Source organism: Otolemur garnettii, unplaced genomic scaffold (assembly GCF_000181295.1).
Source record: "Otolemur garnettii isolate 467f Iridium unplaced genomic scaffold, OtoGar3 scaffold00009, whole genome shotgun sequence".
NCBI classification, from domain to species: Eukaryota; Metazoa; Chordata; class Mammalia; order Primates; family Galagidae; genus Otolemur; species Otolemur garnettii.
In genome coordinates this window covers 7,291,792-7,309,820 of record NW_003852404.1, presented here as the reverse complement: position 1 = coordinate 7,309,820, position 18,029 = coordinate 7,291,792, and the positions used below count along the sequence as shown (strand labels likewise).

The 18,029-nt window shown below is 48.0% G+C and overlaps 1 protein-coding gene across 1 annotated transcript in view; it reads left to right on the top strand.

The window, feature by feature from the left end:
• The first annotated feature begins 5,324 nt into the window (after positions 1 to 5,324).
• The window catches only part of PADI4 (peptidyl arginine deiminase 4), a 35,313-nt gene continuing 22,608 nt past the window's right edge, over positions 5,325 to 18,029 (top strand). The window contains exons 1-2 of the mRNA XM_003783859.2: positions 5,325 to 5,438; positions 17,079 to 17,259. Coding sequence (XP_003783907.1) covers positions 5,344 to 5,438; positions 17,079 to 17,259 — 276 coding nt within the window. The 5' untranslated portion in view covers positions 5,325 to 5,343. The remainder of the gene's footprint in view (positions 5,439 to 17,078; positions 17,260 to 18,029) is intronic.

The window sequence follows — 18,029 nt, the reverse complement described above, 5'->3', positions numbered from 1 at the left end:
AAAAAAACTTGATGAAGGCATTTACAAAAAGCCTATACTTAACAATATCCTTAATAGTGAAAAACTGAATGCTTTCCCCTTAAAATTGGGACTAAGATAAGGATGTCTCTTCTTACCACTGTTATTCACCCTAGTACTGGAAGTTCTAGCTAGCACAGTAAGACAAGATAAGAAATAAAAGGCATATAGATCAGGAAGAAAGAAATAAAATTGTACCCTATTTGCAGATAACATGATTATTCACGTAGAAAATCCCAAGAATCCACCAAAAACCTCCTAGAACTAATAAATAATGAGTTCAGCAAGGTCACAGAATACAAGAGCATCACATAAAAATCTATTTTAATGTACTAGCAATAAACACGTGAACATTGAAATTTAAAATGCCGTACCTTTATAATCACTCCAGAATTGAAATACTTTAGTATAAATCTAACAAAATATGAATAAGAGTTGTACGCTGAAAGCTATAAAAGATTGATGAAGGAAATCAAAGACAATCTAAATAAACAGAGAGACATACCATGTTCATGGATTGGAAGACTTAACCTAGTAAAGATGTCAATCCTCCTCAAACTGATGTATGAAATTACCATCAACATTCCAGCAAGATTTTTCATAGACATAGGAAGCTTATTCTAAAATTATATGAAAAGGCAAAGGAACTGTAATAGCTAAAACAATTTGGAAAAGAATAAAGTGGAAACAATGCATCTACCCAACTACAGACTTGGTCATATAGCTTCGTAATCAAGACTGTATTTTATAGTTGGAGGGATAGACACAGATGAATGGGACAGAATAGGGAACAGAAAATAGAGAACTCATGTACATGGCCAAAGGTACAAAAGCCATTCAATGAAGGGGAGTCTTTTCAACAAATGGTTCTGGAGTGTATCTTAAAATAAATGGTATCCTCAATTCAATAAGATACAGTATTTCTTTGCACCTATTCTGTGCCAGACACTGTCTATTCACTAGGGAAATGGCAGGGAGCAAAAGTCCCTGCTTGCACATTACTGACATTCTCATGTCATGGTCTCCAGGAGAAATTGTGGATGCTGGAGAAGGAATGAGGGCTCCAGAAAAGAATTCAGGGGCATTAGCTTTCATCTGGCTGGGTTCACGGCAGAAGGGAAGACTTTCGATGCCGAGAAAACTGTATTCCATCACCCATCTCTGTCTCCACATGCTGCTCCTGACTAATATTTGTCAGGTTGCTGTATGATTCACAGGAGTGGGCTACAATGCAGGGCAGGGCCTAGAATATATTAGAGTCATGATTTTGCCCTTGTGTGCCCATAAATTCTAGAGCCTACAAGGACTCTGCAGCGGAGAGAAGTGTGAGGGCAGGGCTGTGTGATCAGAGAGAGGAGGAAACACACACACAGCAGGTAAGGGGCACCTGGATAAACACTTTACAGGATGTTGGTTCAATAAAAACACCTACTCAGTCGATGTTCACTGAACTGAGGGAATCCTGGGAGGATGACACCAGCAAGCACTCTACATGGAGAGACAAGGGTGCGATCTCTCCCAACGATCCTCGCAGGCTTTGATGGAAGTCAGGCATGAGAAAATCAGCCCAGCAGAAAGCTTCAAAGAGAGGGCAAAGGTCACAAAACAAGGAGTTTATCTTCACTGCGTGATTTAACTCTTAACATATTCTATTGACTGCCCTTCTGGCTTTTTCTGATCACTGCTAACCTCTGATTCAGGGCTGAGACGAAGCTGCGTCTAGTATTGTTTTCAGTACGCAGGGAAGCAGCGATGGTTGGCTTTTCCCCAGATCACTCTGTCCCCAGTGCCAGCACTGTTAACCCCATGCTCCGTACTGCAGCAAGAGAAGGAGATTGTCCAGTTCCAGCCAGTTTGGATGACCTAGACCAGTGGTTCTCAACCTTCCTAATGCCGCAGCCCCTTAATACAGTTCCTGTGGGTTGCGACCCACAGGTTGAGAACTGTTGATCTAGAACATACTCCCAATTTTCTACTCTAAAGCGATAAATTCAGAGACACTGAGAGTCTTGGGGGTCTTTCTACTGAAAGGGACCTCAGTGCTCACCACCCACGGGACCTGGCCTGGGGGCAGCTGCACATCCACAGGGTGGAACAAATTGGCCCAGGCCAATTGGAGTCAGGCCTAGCAAAATTAAGCCCAAGCATCACCACCTCTTTGCGTGTGTGGGTGACCTTGGGTGATTACCCAAGTGCTCTGAGATTCAGTTTCTTCATCTGGAAAACGGGGAGAGACATTGAGGTTGCTGTGAGGCTCAGAGAGGTGCGTGTCGAGGGCCTGACACAGGTCAGGGCCGCACTAGGGCAGAGCATGGTAGATGAAGCTGGGTTTGAAACCTGTTTAGAAGCCATGTGACCCTGAATGTGGTGCTTCACTCCTCTGTAGAAATGAGATCATAATTGCTACCCCACTGGGTTATGATGAGAATTAGGAATAATATTGCTCAAGGACCTGGGGACAGACGTAGCACATGGCAGGTGTTTAATAGATGGTGTTCTCAGTTATTGCCCTGGGTTATTGTAAACCTATGTTAAACAAAAGCCTAAGTTTAACCTATGTTAAAGCCTAAGAGAGTTCCAGGCACTTAGGAGGCGTTCAAAAATATCTTGAGCCCGGTGTGGTATCTCACACCTGTAATCCTAGCACTTCGGGAAGCCCAGGCTGGTAGACTTAGGCTCTGAAAGGGTTAACGGCATCAGCAAGAGTCACAGCCAGGCCACATTCTCAAGGATCATCAGAGGATGCTGTCCTCAGGGACCACACCCCTGGGTCAGACACTGTGCTGGGTGCCGAGGACATAAACAGCTATCGTATTTAGCCAGCAGTGTTTGCAGAGCACCTACTACGTGTCTGTGCACAGAGATGCAAACAAGATAGCCAAAGCCCTGCCCTCCTGGCTAGTTGGGGGACAGACATTTAAACACAAGCTGTGGCAAACCCCAAGAAAAGAACAAAACACTCAGCAAGAAACTGGAGAGTGGCAAAGATGGATCTACAAAGTCCCTGCAAGTAACCACAGACGTGGGCACAGTTAATGCATCCCAGCCTGGTTTATGATACTGAAAACACACACACAGCCTCCACCTCCCACAGTAGGGAGCAGCTATGTCACAATGTTCCCAGAGCTGCAGGTGTACGTGGCACCCTCATAGCCCCAGGTCTGTCTGACAATCAATGGCTCCCTCCTGCCACTTTCCATTAGAAATTCCAACTAGTGGCCCCGTAGCTCAGTGAGTAGGGTGCCAGCCATATACACCGAAGCTGGCGGGTTTGAGCCTGGCTCGGGCCTGCTAAACAAAATGCCAACTGCAACCAAAAAATAGCCAGGTGTTGTGGTGGGCACCTGTAGTCCCAGCTACTTGGGAGGCTGAGGCAAGAGAATCACTTAAGTCCAAGAATTTGAGGTTGCTGTGAGCTGGTGATGCCACAGCACTCTACTGAGGGCAACATAGTGAGACTTAGTCTCAAAAAAGAAAAAGAAATTCCAACTAGTTCTAATCATATGACTGGTCAGAAAAATTTGGCTTATTAAGACCAAATGCAAAGTCTTTATTAAGACTGTGTGCAAGTAGTCATGTAGAGTATCCGAGCATCACGTCGGGCCACATCATCTGCTGGTGCAGAAAAGGGGCTCTGCACCCAGACAAGGTGGTCTGGATGCAGATCCCCACTGTGGGGGCTGTGGCACCTTGGGAGTGTTGTTAACTTCTCTGAGCATCAATGGCCTCATCTATACCTGGGCATCATGATAGGACCGACCCAGCTCACTGGGATGCTGGAATGAAGCAGAATTTGAACTCAAGCCTGCCTAATCCCCTAGCTCTTAATTAATGAGGCCAATTCTCTGGTTCAAAGCCAAAGCAAACAAATAAAAAACATACACAAAATCTCCAACCTCCAAACGCTCTATGCTCATTCCAGATCCCCATGCACACCCCCTCTGAGTGCTCCCAGCTGGGAACTGTCTGTCCCCCTACTCATCACCCCCCTAGCAGGCACAGCCTAGCACCAATTACCCAAGCACAACTATAGCTCTTTGTCTGAGTGAGCGTCCCCATGGCAGGTGTGGCCCACACTTGCATTGTTTAGTATGACACCCAGAGGCCCAGCATCCTCAAGAGTGCAGGGAGCCCTGCCTTCCAGCCCAGGAAGCTCATCTTGCCCTCCCAGCTCTGACACTTGCTAGCTATGGCACCTTAGGCCAGTTACTTTTCCCCTCTGAACCTTGATTTTCCCTCTGTAAAATGGGTTGCAATAGTAAGCCCATATATACCCACCTTGAATTGTAGTAAGATATAGCTGTGATAAAATGAAAATGACATGTCACATAGACAGTTTCATACTCTGGAGCTGGATTCCTTTGGTTCAAACCCCAGGTCTACCACTCTGGCTGTGACCTCTCTGTGCCTCAATTTCTTCCTCTATAAAATGGGTATAATAATAGCACAACTTCAGAAGGTTGCTATGAGGATAAAATGAGAGGCTACTCAAAGAACCTAGTTCACAGGCTTGTTGCCATGAGCTACTTCAAGTGATATGTAGAGAAAGGTGACCAGCACAGGGAAGACACCAAGAAGGTGAGCTGTCACAGAGGCAGCCCAGCTGGGGAGACTTGCCCCAAGCCTGTGGTCTTGGAATGTGTACCCTGGACTGTGACCACTAAAATCTCACTGCTTTTCTTGCCTTCTCCTCTCTGACACCCCTACTTGGCATGCTTAGGTGAGGCTGGGTAGGTTTTTTTTTCCGAGACAGAGCCTCAAGCTGTCAAGCTGGGTAGAGTGCTGTGGCATCACAGCTCACAGCAACCTCCAACTCCTAGGCTCAAGCAATTCTCCTGCCTCCACCTCTCAAGCAGCTGGGACTACAGGTGCCTGCCACAATGCCTGGCTATTTTTTGGTTGCAGCCATCATTGTTGTTTGGAGGGCCCAAGCTGGATTTGAACCTACCAGTTTAGGTGTATGTGGCTGGCGCCTTAGCCGCTTGAGCCACAGACACCAAGCCAGAGGCTGGGTAGATCTTCATGTCACAGCCACCAGGAGAGATGGGGCTTTTCCCATGAGGACTAGGATCCACTCCCACTGCCCCTTCCCAGGAAAGTTATAGAGCCAGCTTGTCACTAGTGCTGGTATCATCAACGGTGACATCTGGGAGTCCAAGGGGCAGATCCAGGGCAGAGGAGGGGCTGAGAGCCCACGCCCGGACCTTAGTGGGGAGGACTGAGCTGCTGGGCCCCAGACCGCAGGTGCTGACTCATGGCCTCTGCTGGGCGGTATAAAGCAGCCAGCCCAGGGGCTTCCTACAGCCAGAGGGACGAGCTGGCTGGATGATGGCCCAGGGGACAGTGATCCGTGTGGCCCCAGAGTGGCCCACCCGTGCTGTGTGTGTGCTGGGTACCTTGACTCAGCTCGATGTCTGTAGGTAAGAGGGGAACTTTCTGGAGGTTGGGGGGCAGGTCAGGTGATATTGGATGAACTGGTTCTGCTGGTACAGGAGCACATGGTTGGCGCTGATTCCAACCTCTCAGCCACTGCCAAGGGAACAGCTGGAGAGATGAGACCCCAGCAGCCCTGGGAGGTGCCAGACTCACAGTAGTGGTTTTTTGCCATGTACAAGTACAGGTTCCCCAGGACCTCACCACAAATACATTATTATGGGGCAGACAAGATGTCTTCCTTTGGTCATTAAGGCAACAGAAGCACAGAGAGGGTCTGTGACTTACTCAAGGTCACCCAGTAAATGTGCCCTAGGAGCAAGGCTAGAGCCTGGGCTTCCTGAGCCATAGTTTGTTACTCCATACCTCTTAGCCAGGCATCCCTTGGTGGGGCGTAATAGTGTTGGGGTGACAAGATGGGCTCTGGCACTAGAGAGACTGAGGTGGGAAACTTGGCCCTGCTGTTAGCTAGCTGGGCATCTGTTGTGCCCACCCCGGGGGTCGCCTACCCAAAGACCACTCACAATCACGAATCGATGCAAAAAGCAAGAGGCAGGTTTATTGCTGGCGCGTCAGGGTTCCTCAGCCACAAGGGGAAGGAACCCCGAGAGGCTGTTACAAACTGCTTTTAAGCGAAAAACTACATGCAGGGGGGGTGAGGGGGCGTTAGGGTCTGAGGTGGTTGGTGATTGGGGAATTTATAACTTGCAGGGTTGCTGGGCAGTTTTGCTCTGGGGACTTTTTGCGACGGTTATTTTTAGCACGGGTATGAGGCAGTAGGGAGGGAGTAGGGTGTTGCCTCCAGGTGCAAGAGTCTGATATGCGGGTAGAATGTTTTCATTGTTTTTTTTTTTTTTAGGGCCTCCTTACTGCCCTGTGGCCTAACACATCCTTGAGCAACTAAGCCTCAGTTTCCTTCTCTGTGAAATGGGGATAATACTCACATCATAAGGTTGTTATAGGAATGGAATGTGAAAATATTAGCTCAGTCCTTAGCACAGTGGGCCTATCCCTGGTACATTCACCCATCCATTCAACAAATACCAGTGAGTACCTACTGCGCGCTAAGCCCTGTGGCAAGCTCTGAGTTAAATAAGACAGTTGAGGAACTCCTCAGGGAGGGCGTGTGGTTGTTGCTGTCATTGTTGTCAGTAATAGCAGTGGCTGCTCCTGCCTCCCCTATCCCAGGATGGGCCTCAGTGGTCCTGGAATGATGCCCACAGGAGTATCTGAGACATTTCCTTGAGAATGTCACTTGCTCAGCCAGGTGTGGTGGCTCATGCCTATAATTCTAGTACTCTGGGAGGCTGAGATAGGTGGATTGCTTGAGCTCACAAGTTCAAGACCAGCCTGAGCAAAAGAGAGACCCTGTCTCTACTAAAAATAGAAAAACTGAGGCAAGAGGATCACTTGAGCCCAAGAGTTGGAGGTTGCTGCAAGCTATGATGGCATGGTACTCTACCGAGAGCAACAGCTTGAGACTGTCTCAGGAAAAAAGAAAGAAAAAGGAAGGAAGGAAGGAAGGAAGGAAGGAAGGAAGGAAAGAAAGAGAGAGAAAGAGAGAGAGAAAGAAAGAAAGTCACTTGAACGGAAGCAGCCAGAGAATAGCCATAAATATTGGGGTGGTCTTCCAGGACAACAGGGTGAAGTACAAGACTAAAAAGTTGAGTGGCAATGGAAAAAGAGAAAGCTTGGCATCATTGGAGGCCCCTGACTCCTCTGAGCATGAGCTTCTTGCTGGTAAGTAAGGAGGAAATGGAAAGGGCCGGAGCTAGCCCAGGGGCCCTCTCAGCATGCCCAGGCTACCACCTACTCAGCGACGAGGATGGTGGATGAAGGTCACAGGTGCTTGTTCTGACCTCAGAGTGGTGGGTGGGGAGCTGGCTAGGGCTGGGCCAGGAGGAAGGCTCTGCCCACTTCTCCTGGAAAGGATAGGGGCTCCAAGCTCACAGGCACCTCAAAATCCTTCTTTCCACCTTCTCCAGCCAGATATTGAGCACTGTCCTCCTGGGGCCAAGATGTTCTCATGGTGGCTAAAATTCATATCATCCTACATTTAACAGCCTTATGAGGCAGGTGATGCTGTTGTTCCCATTTTATAGAAGGGAAAACTGAGGCTCCATGAGGTTAAGCAAACCACCTGAAGCCACACAGCTAGTTAGTGAGAGTACCAGACCTCAAACCAGGCAGCCTGGTGCCAGACCCTCCTCTCTCCATCATCTCTTCCTGTCACTTCCTGGCTGTCCTTGCTGCAGCCCCAGCCAGCACCTCCCTCCCACCCCTTATGTAGCCATCACCCTTTTCCTGAACAGTAGGTGGATGGCCACTCCCTCCTCCTCTACTTACTTGACACCCCCCACCCCCAAGTACATGTAGGCCTTTGTACCTTTGCTCAAGCTGTGCCCTCTGTGCCCAGGCTTAGGGACCCTAGGGGTTAGACAGATAAGGTCATCCAGTCAGAAACAGATTACAGGGCTGCGGATGCCAATTTCAGAGCTGCTGTCAAAAACTCTGCTTGGGACTTTCATTCTGAGTTTGTAAATTTCCTTGCGAAATATGTAGATTACATTCAAACAAAATTGTACTGACCTGAGATGAATATTAAAACCTGTCAAGGACTTTCTGGGACATTCTGACTTAGGTCAGGGAGGCAGTTGTTTTGTGCCAGGCCCATTTTGTCCATAATTTCTAATCCTTGCTGAAATCTTTCAAGATAAACACTACCACGCCCTCTTTAGAGACAAGCAAACTGAGGCTTTTGGCGGTAAAAACACCTACCCAAGGTCACATAGATTAAAGGTGTCAAAGACAGGAGATTTGAACCCAGGACTGTCTGACCCTAAACCTATCTACCTCCTCCACGGAACTTGGGTTGGCTGACCTGCACTAGGCACTGCTCCCTGGTGGGCAGGGTTCATTCAGCACCCAAAGGATTTAGAAAAAGCCTGGAATGGATGGGTGGGATCCAGGAGTTGCTAATTGCACAGGGCAGGGGGCATTCTAAAGCTGCCATCAATGGGGTATCCTCTTCCTTCCAGGGTCTCCTTCTGAACCACTTGGTGTGACAGCAGAGAGCATGGACAAATGTGTTAGTATCTCTGAGCCTCGGCTTACTCATCTGTAAAATGGGAAAATAACACCCTGCATTAGGTCGTAGCAAAGGTTAAATTACATAATGCACATTGGGCAGCCACTAAGAGAGGTCCCCTCTGCGGTAAGGACACATGAGCCAGTGTGTGGGAGTGCTGCAGACCCTGAGTGCTGTCCTGGGGTCGTAGATAAGGTGATGATGTTGGATACTGGAGCTAGAAAGATGGTGTAATAACAATAACAATAACACCTTTGTTGTTATTATCAGCCACCCTGCACTGAGCACTGGAGTTCCCGGTGCTGGCTCTATAGAGGGTATTGGCGATTACAAGAACATTCAGCTGTGGATTATCTTATGATAACACACACCTGGGGCTACACACACACATGGCAAAAATCCCCAGATGTTTATAAAAGTTCTTTGCTTAGTAGCTGAGAACATCTGGGAAAAAGCACACGTATCCGAGGACTGAACCCCAGGAGTGCCACTTCACTGCCTTTCTGAGCCTCAGTTTCCCCACCTGGCAGAGAGGGTGGCTGTGAGGCCTCGAAACAGTGGCTATAAAGGTGGCAGAGCCACCTGTGTGTGCCCTTCCCCCACCCGTCAAGGAAGCCACCCAGGGCAGAAGGAGCCGAGGCCGACTTAGCACCTCAATCCGGGGGCCATGTGCTCCTTGGCCCCAAGCCTTGGTCCCACCATTGTTCTTTGAGCCCCATATTCATTTTCCTGTTGTACTAAACACACGGCATGGCCCTCCCCTGTCCCCATCCTCTGGCCATGGTGCCCAGGGGGATGGGGAGGCCTGGCTCATGCTGAGGCTTTGAGAGAAGGCAGGAAAACAGCGCACACCCAGCCCAGAGAGAGAGCCTCCCGGCTCTGGCAAAGAAACAAGGGCCTTTCTTTAAGTTTCGGTTTGACTTGGCTCGGCGCCTATAGCTCAACCGGCTAAGGCGCCAGCCACGTACACCTAAGGTGGCGGGTTCAAATCCCCAGCCCGGACCTTCCAAACAACAATGACGGCTGCAACCAAAAAATAGCCGGGCGTTGTGGCGGGTGCCTGTGGTCCCAGCTACTTGGGAGGTGGAGGCAGGAGACTCGCTTGAGCCCAGGAGTTGGAGGTTGCTGTGAGCTGTAATGCCACGGCACTCTACCCAGGGGGACAGCTTGAGGCTCTGTCTCCAAAAAAAAAAAAAAAAAGTTTCGGTTTGACCAGGGAGGTGTATGATAAACAGAGGCACCCAGCAGAAAGGAGCTGGTGCTGCCGGGAATCCCTGGGCCGGGAACTCTGCCCTGGGCGCAGGCCAAGCTGGCTCTCACTCATCGTTGTTATTATTATCGGCCACTCCACACTGAGCACTTAGCCACATGGCAGCCCTTGAACCACCTAGGAAGCATGTAAACATTAGTCTCATCTTACAGAGGAGGAAACTGAGACCCGGGGAGGGTCAGCGGCGAGGCCAAGGTCTCACAGCCTGTCAGAAGTCGCCCAAGGTCATTGCCCCTCTCCATCTCTTAGAGGCTGCTCCGGGCTGGCCTGGGGGAGTTTTCCTGTGGGCAGCTGAGCCTCAAGCCTGCAGGACAGCACCTGATGGAAAACCGCTCAGACCGGCTGGTGATACCTGAGTGCAAACCTCAAGCAGGTGCTGTAGCCCAGCCGGCTGGTGTAGACAGGAGGGCCTCTGTGCTGTGTGGTACAGTGGGAGTTCATGCTGACCCTGGCAACCTCCCTGACCCCGTGAGTCAGGGCACAGGCCCAGCCAGGTCTGTGCTCCCCCCCGCCAGGGGAATAGCAACCCAGCATCCTGCCCGCCGACCCCAGTCTGCATAGGGGCCAGGCCAGGAGAAGGTTGGAAAACCACCATGTGAGCTTAGGGGACTCGGACACCCACTATTTGAGTTTGGCAAATGTAATGTCCTTATCAAGGAGGACTTGGGGGAGCCCACAACAGGACCCCAGACCCTCCAGCTTCTCCGGCCCACCTTTGTCCGCAGCACATAGTGGGAGGTGAGTGAGTGTGTGCTGAGTAATTGAATGAACCGATAAGAGTGTGTTTTAAGGATGGTGCCTGCCACATAGTAAGTATAGCAGGTGCTCTTTATGTGTTTATTGAATGAATGAATGAAAGAAAATTGAGCACAGGAAGGGTCTTGTTCATCTTTGTGCTATAGTGCCTGGCACATTCTAAGCACTCAGTTATCTCGATTTTTCAACAAGAGACGGAGAAGGACACAAGAGAAAGAGAGAGAGGAAACATATACAGAAAACATTTGGTCGTCCTGACCTCAGCCATTACCAAACTCACCTCCCCATGTCAGGCCACTAGGGCATGATCTGTCTCCGGGGGCCACACCCTTAGCCCACATCTTCCCTGACAACGTATGAAAGAGGAATCTTCCCTGACAACATATGAAGGAGGAATTCTTCCTTTCATTGCCAAAGTGAAAATCCTGGCTCACAAGCTGGTTTCCCATTTAGGGACCCCTCCCCTAACTCTCAGTCCCCACCCTGGGTGACCTCACAGCTCTTGGGGCAGCACCTGTCACCTGGGCCTGGGTGGCTCCCTGACCCCTCCTCTCTCTTGCCCCATCCTAGGGCTGCCTCCACTGGGATGGCCTGACTACCTGCGTTTTCCTCACCCTGGGGACAGCCTGCCCTCTCCGCTTTCCTGCTTGCCCAGTAATGCCCCTGCCCTGCCTCCCTCCCGACTTGGGACGAGGGGTTAGGGTTAAGGTTATGGGTGGGGTGGTGCATTTTAGCAGGGTGTTGGGCACAAGCAGAGCTCTGGTCGGAATACCAGTGTCACCATTGCTGAGAGCCCCGGCATGCTTGTCTGTTCCATGGTGTCTGCCCCACTGTATTACCGTTAATGGGCACGCAACTGTCAGTGTGCGCATGCGCTCCAGCCTCGGTTTCTTTGTAGGAGAAATGTGCCTGATCCAGAGTCATCATGGAGATACCCGGGGTTGAGGGGGTTGCAACAATGTGGTTAGGTCGGCGTGAATAATAAATGGCACCGTGACTATCGTGGGACACCATGGTTTGCTGCTCAGCGTTCCTCAGATTCTGAGTGGTGGGAACAAAGTTTAAATCTGGGTCTATTTCTTGTGTCTCTGTCTTCTCAGCTCTCCAATCAAGACCTCAACTTTCCCCTTTCCTGTGACTCCTAGGACTTCCCTAGATAGCCCTAAATTATTCAAGGGAATTTCGAGACCACCTCCTCACCTCCCATCTCTCCATTCCAAGCTTTGTCCATGCAGTTCTGAACCTCTTCTTCCCTTGACATCACTGTGATTGTGCTGCTCCCTCCCTCCAGAACCTACCCTAGCTCCCTATTGTCCACTGTATCCACCCCACCTTCTGCTGACCTGGACACTCTACCCTGCTACCTTCCAGCTCTGTCACCTCTTAATCTCTCAAGTAAGAAACTTAGGTGTTGCCTCTAGCTCAGCAAGCCAGCAGATCCTGGAATGATTCCACCCACTTCTGTGGCTTTTCCTCTTGAGAAAATAACAACGATAACACACACCACCAGCTTAATGCTTTATTTATCCTGCCCTGTGCATCACTCATGGTTCCTTCAGATTCTACTCAAAGTCAGGGTCACTTGACACACACAGATCAGGATCTTCTGTGGAAGTGGTTCCCACACTTGAGGGTGCATTAGGGTCATCTGGAAAGCGTGTTAAAACGCAGTGGCTGAGCCCCAGGCCTGGAGTTTTCAATTCCGTAGGTCTGAGTGAAGCCTGAGAATCTGAAGATCTAGAAAATTCCGGGGGAGGGGGGCTGATAATACTGTTCTGAGGATTATACTTTGAGAACTGCGGGTCTTTAAGAGTGCCAGATACACAGGAGGTGGCAAATGCAGAGAACGATGCAGCCACAGTGTGGTGGCAACGGCATCAGGCCAGACTGTCAGCAGACCCTGACCCACCATTAGCAGCCCCGGATCTGGGTAAGTCACCCTGCCTCTCTGAGCCTCATCTGTAGAATAAAAACAACACACCACCCACAGGAGTGGTGAAAACAGATGCTGATGGCCACACTGGGAAAGGTGACTAGCTGGTCACCTGCTGCAGGCATTTGAAAGCCAACTTGAGCAATACCATCAGGATTGGGGGAGGAAGTGCCAAGGCTGAAACGTCATTGAGGGTGAAACTTTAATGCTGACTTCCTAAATGGAGGGAGGGGGGAGTATGTGTCTACTGATTAAGAACTAACGTCATCATGAAACTGCCCAGTGACTCCTTCTGTTTGATCTGGGAATAAACATTTATATTTTCATCTTTGACTGCTCATATGCTAGTGGTAAGGCAAACACTATTATTTGGACTTTTTTTTTTTTTTACTCCACTAGAACATGTTACCTGCTTTTTCTTTTCTCTTACGAGGACACTGATTTTGGTTCCAGTGTTTTTTTGACTACCTGCCACTTTTCCAGACCCCAGTCATCTGGGAGAGCAGGGTTTGACCTGAACTTAAGAAAATGACACAGAGATGAGAGTATATTCACTTCCCGTTGCTGCTGTCACAAACGTAATGCCTTCAAACAGCACAGATTTATTACCCCACAGTTCTGGAGATCAGAAGTCCAAAAATGAGTTTAACCCAAAGCGGCCCTAGTGGAGAGTGCATTTCTTGCCTTTTACAGTTTTCAGAGGTCACCTGCAATCCTTGGCTGGTGGCCCCTTCCAGCCCCAGTCTCTTCCATCATCACATCTCCTCCGACTCTTCTCTGAAACTGCCTGGTGCCTCAGTTTTCTCATCTGTAAAATGGAGATGATGCAAGTACCTACCTTACAGGGTGGTGGTAAGAACCAAATGAGTTAACATAGGAAAAGGACCTGGGCGATGCTGGGAGCAGAATAAAGGCTTCTCTCTAAATGACCACTGTGACTTAAGAGTTTGAAATCATCTTCATGCGAGCAAAATAAAGGCCCAAGCCAGGGCAAACAGTGAACAAAATAAAATCAGGATAAGAAGAATTCTCCTTTTCTTTTCTTTTTTTTTTTCCAAACAGAGTCTCACTCTGTTGCCCCAGGGTAGAGTCTCACGGCATCAGCTTAGCTCATGGCAACCTCCGATTCCCCGGTTCAAGCGATCCTCCCACCTCAGCCTCCCAGAGTGCTAGGATCACAAGTGTAAGCCACCTCACACCCTTCTTTCTCTTTCTCTTTTTCTCTCTTTCCCCCACTCCTCCTTCCCCTTTCTTTTTTCTTTTTGTATACTATATCAGTTATCTTTTGTTATGTAACAAACTGCCTCAAAATTTGGTAGCTTACAATAATAACATTTATTATTTCATGGTTTCTATGGGCCAGAAATCCAGTATGGCTTAGCCATGTCTCTGCCCCAAGATCTCTCACAACCAAGGTACCAATGGAACTATATTCATGTTAAGGCTTGACTGGGGAAGGTGCCACCCAAGGGCATACTAAGCCTTTGTTAGCTTTGTGTTCTGAATGTATTTTCTCCTTAGGTTGTGATTGGCTTTTTACTTGACAGTGTCTTCTGATGAACAGAAGTTATTTATTTTCATCCAGTTGAATTTTTTATGCTTTTCCTTCATGTTTACTGGTTTTGTGTCTTGTTTTAGAAAGAGCATACAGATGTTCTCCTGCATATTCTTTTTAAAATAGTCAAAGTTCCATCTTTATCTGCCCAGAGCTGATTTTTGTGTATGGTGTGAGGCAGGGATCAATCTAATTCTTTCTTTTTTTTAATGGAATTTAATCATTTTTCATATAGATGAGCAATTATCCCAGCATTTATGATATAGTCTCCACTATCTCCATCTCCTGGTGTCTGCAAGACCATTTTCTTTTTTGAGACAGAGTCTCACTCTGTCACCCTTGGTAGAGTGCCGTGGGGACACAGCTCACAGCAACCTCCAACTCTTGGGCTTAAGTGATTCTCCTGCCTCAGCCTCCCAAGTAGCTGGGACTACAGGTGCTTGTCACAACACCTGGCTATTACTTTTATTGTTGTTGTTGCAGTTGTCATGGTTGTTTAGCTGGCCCAGGCTGGGTTCAAACCCATCACCCTTGATGTATGTGACTGGTGCCATAACCACTGTGCTACGGGCACCAAGCCTGCAAGACCATTTTCTCATAGATCAAGTGGGATTACTTTTAAGTTGCATTCTTCCTTGTCTTGACTCAGGTCATTACAATTCATTTTAATTTCCTAGCTCTATAACAAGTCATAGCTGGTAGAGTGCCTCACTCTTTGACTACCTTGACTGTCTTAGCCCATTGGTTTTCTATGTAAATTTTTAAATCAACTCGTTAAGTTTCCACAACAAACTCTGGCCTTCTATTGAATATATACCTCTATTTGGAGAGGATTCATATCATCATGACCATAAGCCTTCCTAATCACATATATGATATTTCTGTCTATTTATTTGGGTCTCCTTTGGTGGCTCTCAATAAAGTCTGATCATTTTTTTCCATTAAAGTCTTACATATCTTTCATTAGATTTATCTTAGGTACTCTACAGTGTTTTCTTTCCTACTGTAAATTTTAAGTTTTGAAAAATTGTATTTTCTGGCTGGGCACAGGGGCTCATGCCTATAATCCTAGCATTCTGGGAGGCTGAGGCAGATGGATTGCTTGAGCTCAAAAGTTCAAGACCAGCCTGAACAAGAGCCAGACCTTGTCTCTACTAAAAATAGAAAAACTACCTGGATATTGTGGCAGGCACCTATAGTTCCAGCTACTCAGAAGGTTAAGGGAAGAGGATTGCTCAAACCCAGGAGTTTGACGTTGCTGTGAGCTATCATGATGCCATGGCACTCTACTCAGGGCAACAGAGTGCGACTCTGTCTCAAAAAAAAAGTGTGTATTTTCTAACTATTTATTGCTGGTATATAGAAATGTAAGTGAATTTTTTTCTCCTTATCCCACTAGCTACCTTTTAAAAGTCTGTTGGTCTTCTTCTTATTTATTTATTTTTGAGACTGAATCTCACTATGTCGCCCTTGGTAGAGTGCCGTGGCATTACAGCTCACGGCAACCTCAAACTCTTGGGCTTAAGTGATTATCTTGCCTCAGCCTCCCGAGTAGCTAGGAATACAGGTGTCTGCCACAACTCCCAGCTATTTTTTTGTTGTAATTATCATTGTTATTTAGCAGGCCCCGGCCAGGTTCGAACCTACCAGCCTCGATGTATGTGGCTGGCGCCCTAACCACTGTGCTATGGACACCGAGCCTATTTGTCTTTTTAATTTATTTCTTTTTGATTTTTAAAAAATTTTCAGACACCTCCTGTTGTCACAGGTAGATTCCTGTGCATCAGGGGCTGTGTGAGCAGAAGCTTGGGGGAAAATAGAGTAACTGGCAGCTAAAGACCAAAAGAAGAACCTGGGAAAGATGTGGGGATGGTAATAGTCCAAAACAGGAGCTTTAACCTGCACCAGCTACAGGAGGTGGACCTTCCTTTCTGCCCCAGTGTGAAAAAATGTTGGCCCCGCCCAGATCCTCAAACAATTTCTTAGTCATCCCTGAGGTGCTAGGCTTGTTCTCCAAGCCTACTGCAGGCAGATCACTTGAGCCCAGAGTCTGAGACCAGCTGGAGCAAGAACGAGACCCTGTGTCTATAAAAATAGAAAAATTAGCCAGGCGTTTGTGACAGGCACCTGTAGTCTAAGCTACTCAGGAGGCAGGAGGATCATTTAAACCAAGAGTCTAAAGTTGCTGTGAGTTAGGCTGATGCCATGGCACTCTATCTTGGGCAACAGAGTGAGATTCTGTCTCAAAAAAAGAAAAAAAATAACCTCTGGATTTTAAATGATAAATTTTTGTTCATCTGAAAAAAATCTCCGGTGGGGGGGTGTGTACAATTCTAGGTTAATAGTTATTTTTTCAAAATACGATGAAAATATTATTCAACTGTCCTCTGGATTTTGTGATTACTAGTAAAAAATCTGTTTTCAATCTAATTGTTTCTCCTGGATAGGTAATCTGACATTTTTTTTCTGGATGCTTTTAAGATCTTCTCTTTGTCTTTGGTGTTCTTCATTTTAACCACTGTGTGTGCTTGTTTTTGTGTGTAAGTTACATGCAGAGAAGGCTAGTCCTTGAGGATTCACCTTACTTCTCATAAGCTCAGCAATGCTTTAAAAAGTGTCTGTTATCGTTGATCCAGCTATTTCATAAGAGGAAAGTCCTTCAGAGGATCTGGTCTACTATCATTCCAGAAGCAGAAGTCTGTGAGGTTTTTATATGTGCACAATTCTGTGTATGCAGATGGGTGTAGTGGAAACCGCTGGGTGTGCACATCACTCTATTCACACCTCCACGTGTGTATTTGGTGTGCACAATCCCCTGCTGTTTTTCTAGTTGAAGTGTATGCCCTCCAGGTCAGGGGGCTCTCTTTCTGTTTCCCTTCTGACGACCTCACTGTGTTTACTCCCCATGGTCAGAGCAAGCACTGGGTGCCATCTGGTGTTTACACCTACTGGGAAAGGAGGAGTGCTGAGGAGAGCATTGGGGGGCCAGGCTCTTCCTCACTGGGTCAGTCTGTCTCCTCCACAGCTCTGCCCCTGATGACTGCACGTCCTTCAGCATCAACGCTTCCCCAGGAGTGATCATAGATGTTGCCTCTAGCCCTCCAGCCAAGAAGAATCCCACAGGTTGCTCCAAATGGCCCCTTGACCCTGAGCTGGAGATAACTCTGAAAATGAAAGCTGCCAGCAGTAGCACAGATGACCAAAAGGTGAGCATCCGCAGGACAGCAACCCCTCGTGGTCTGTTCTGCCCTGACCTGCAGCACCAACCTGGCAGAGCCTCCTTCCCTCTGGAAAATCTTGGGATGGCTTGTTTGAGCCATAGCACCCTCACAAATAATGTAGAGCCACCGGGGAGGTTGATTAAATCCATCCATGTGGCAAATGTTTTAAAAGCACCTAACATATGCCAAGTTCTGCCAGGCGCTGGGCATACAGAAGAAATGAATAAGACGAATGAGGTTTTGGCTTTCATGAGAATACAGCCCATAAGTGGAGGCACCAGATAATATACAGGCAAACAAACAATTATGATGGGTGAACCCTGGTCCTGTGTCCATTCCCTGTGAATGGCATAGCAAACTGCCACAGTTAACTTAAAGCCACAGAAATGTATTCAGTCCCAGTGCTGGAGGACAGCAGTCTGGAATCCAGGTGCCAGCAGGGACAGAGTCCCTGTGGAGCCTCTGGAGAAGAACCAGGTCTTGCGTCTTCCAGTTTCCATGACTTATGGCTGCACCACTCCAGTCTCTGCCTCTCTGGTCACACTGCCTCCTCCCCGTCTCTGTGAAATCTCCCTCTGCCTCTCTTCCAAGGACACTTGTCATTGAATTTAGGGCCTATCTGGATAAGGCAGGATGATCCCCTCATCTTAAGATCCTTAATGTAGGCTCGGCACCTATAGCTCAACCGGCTAAGGCACCAGCCACGTACACCTAAGGTGGCAGGTTCGAATCCCCAGCCCAGACCCGCCAAAACA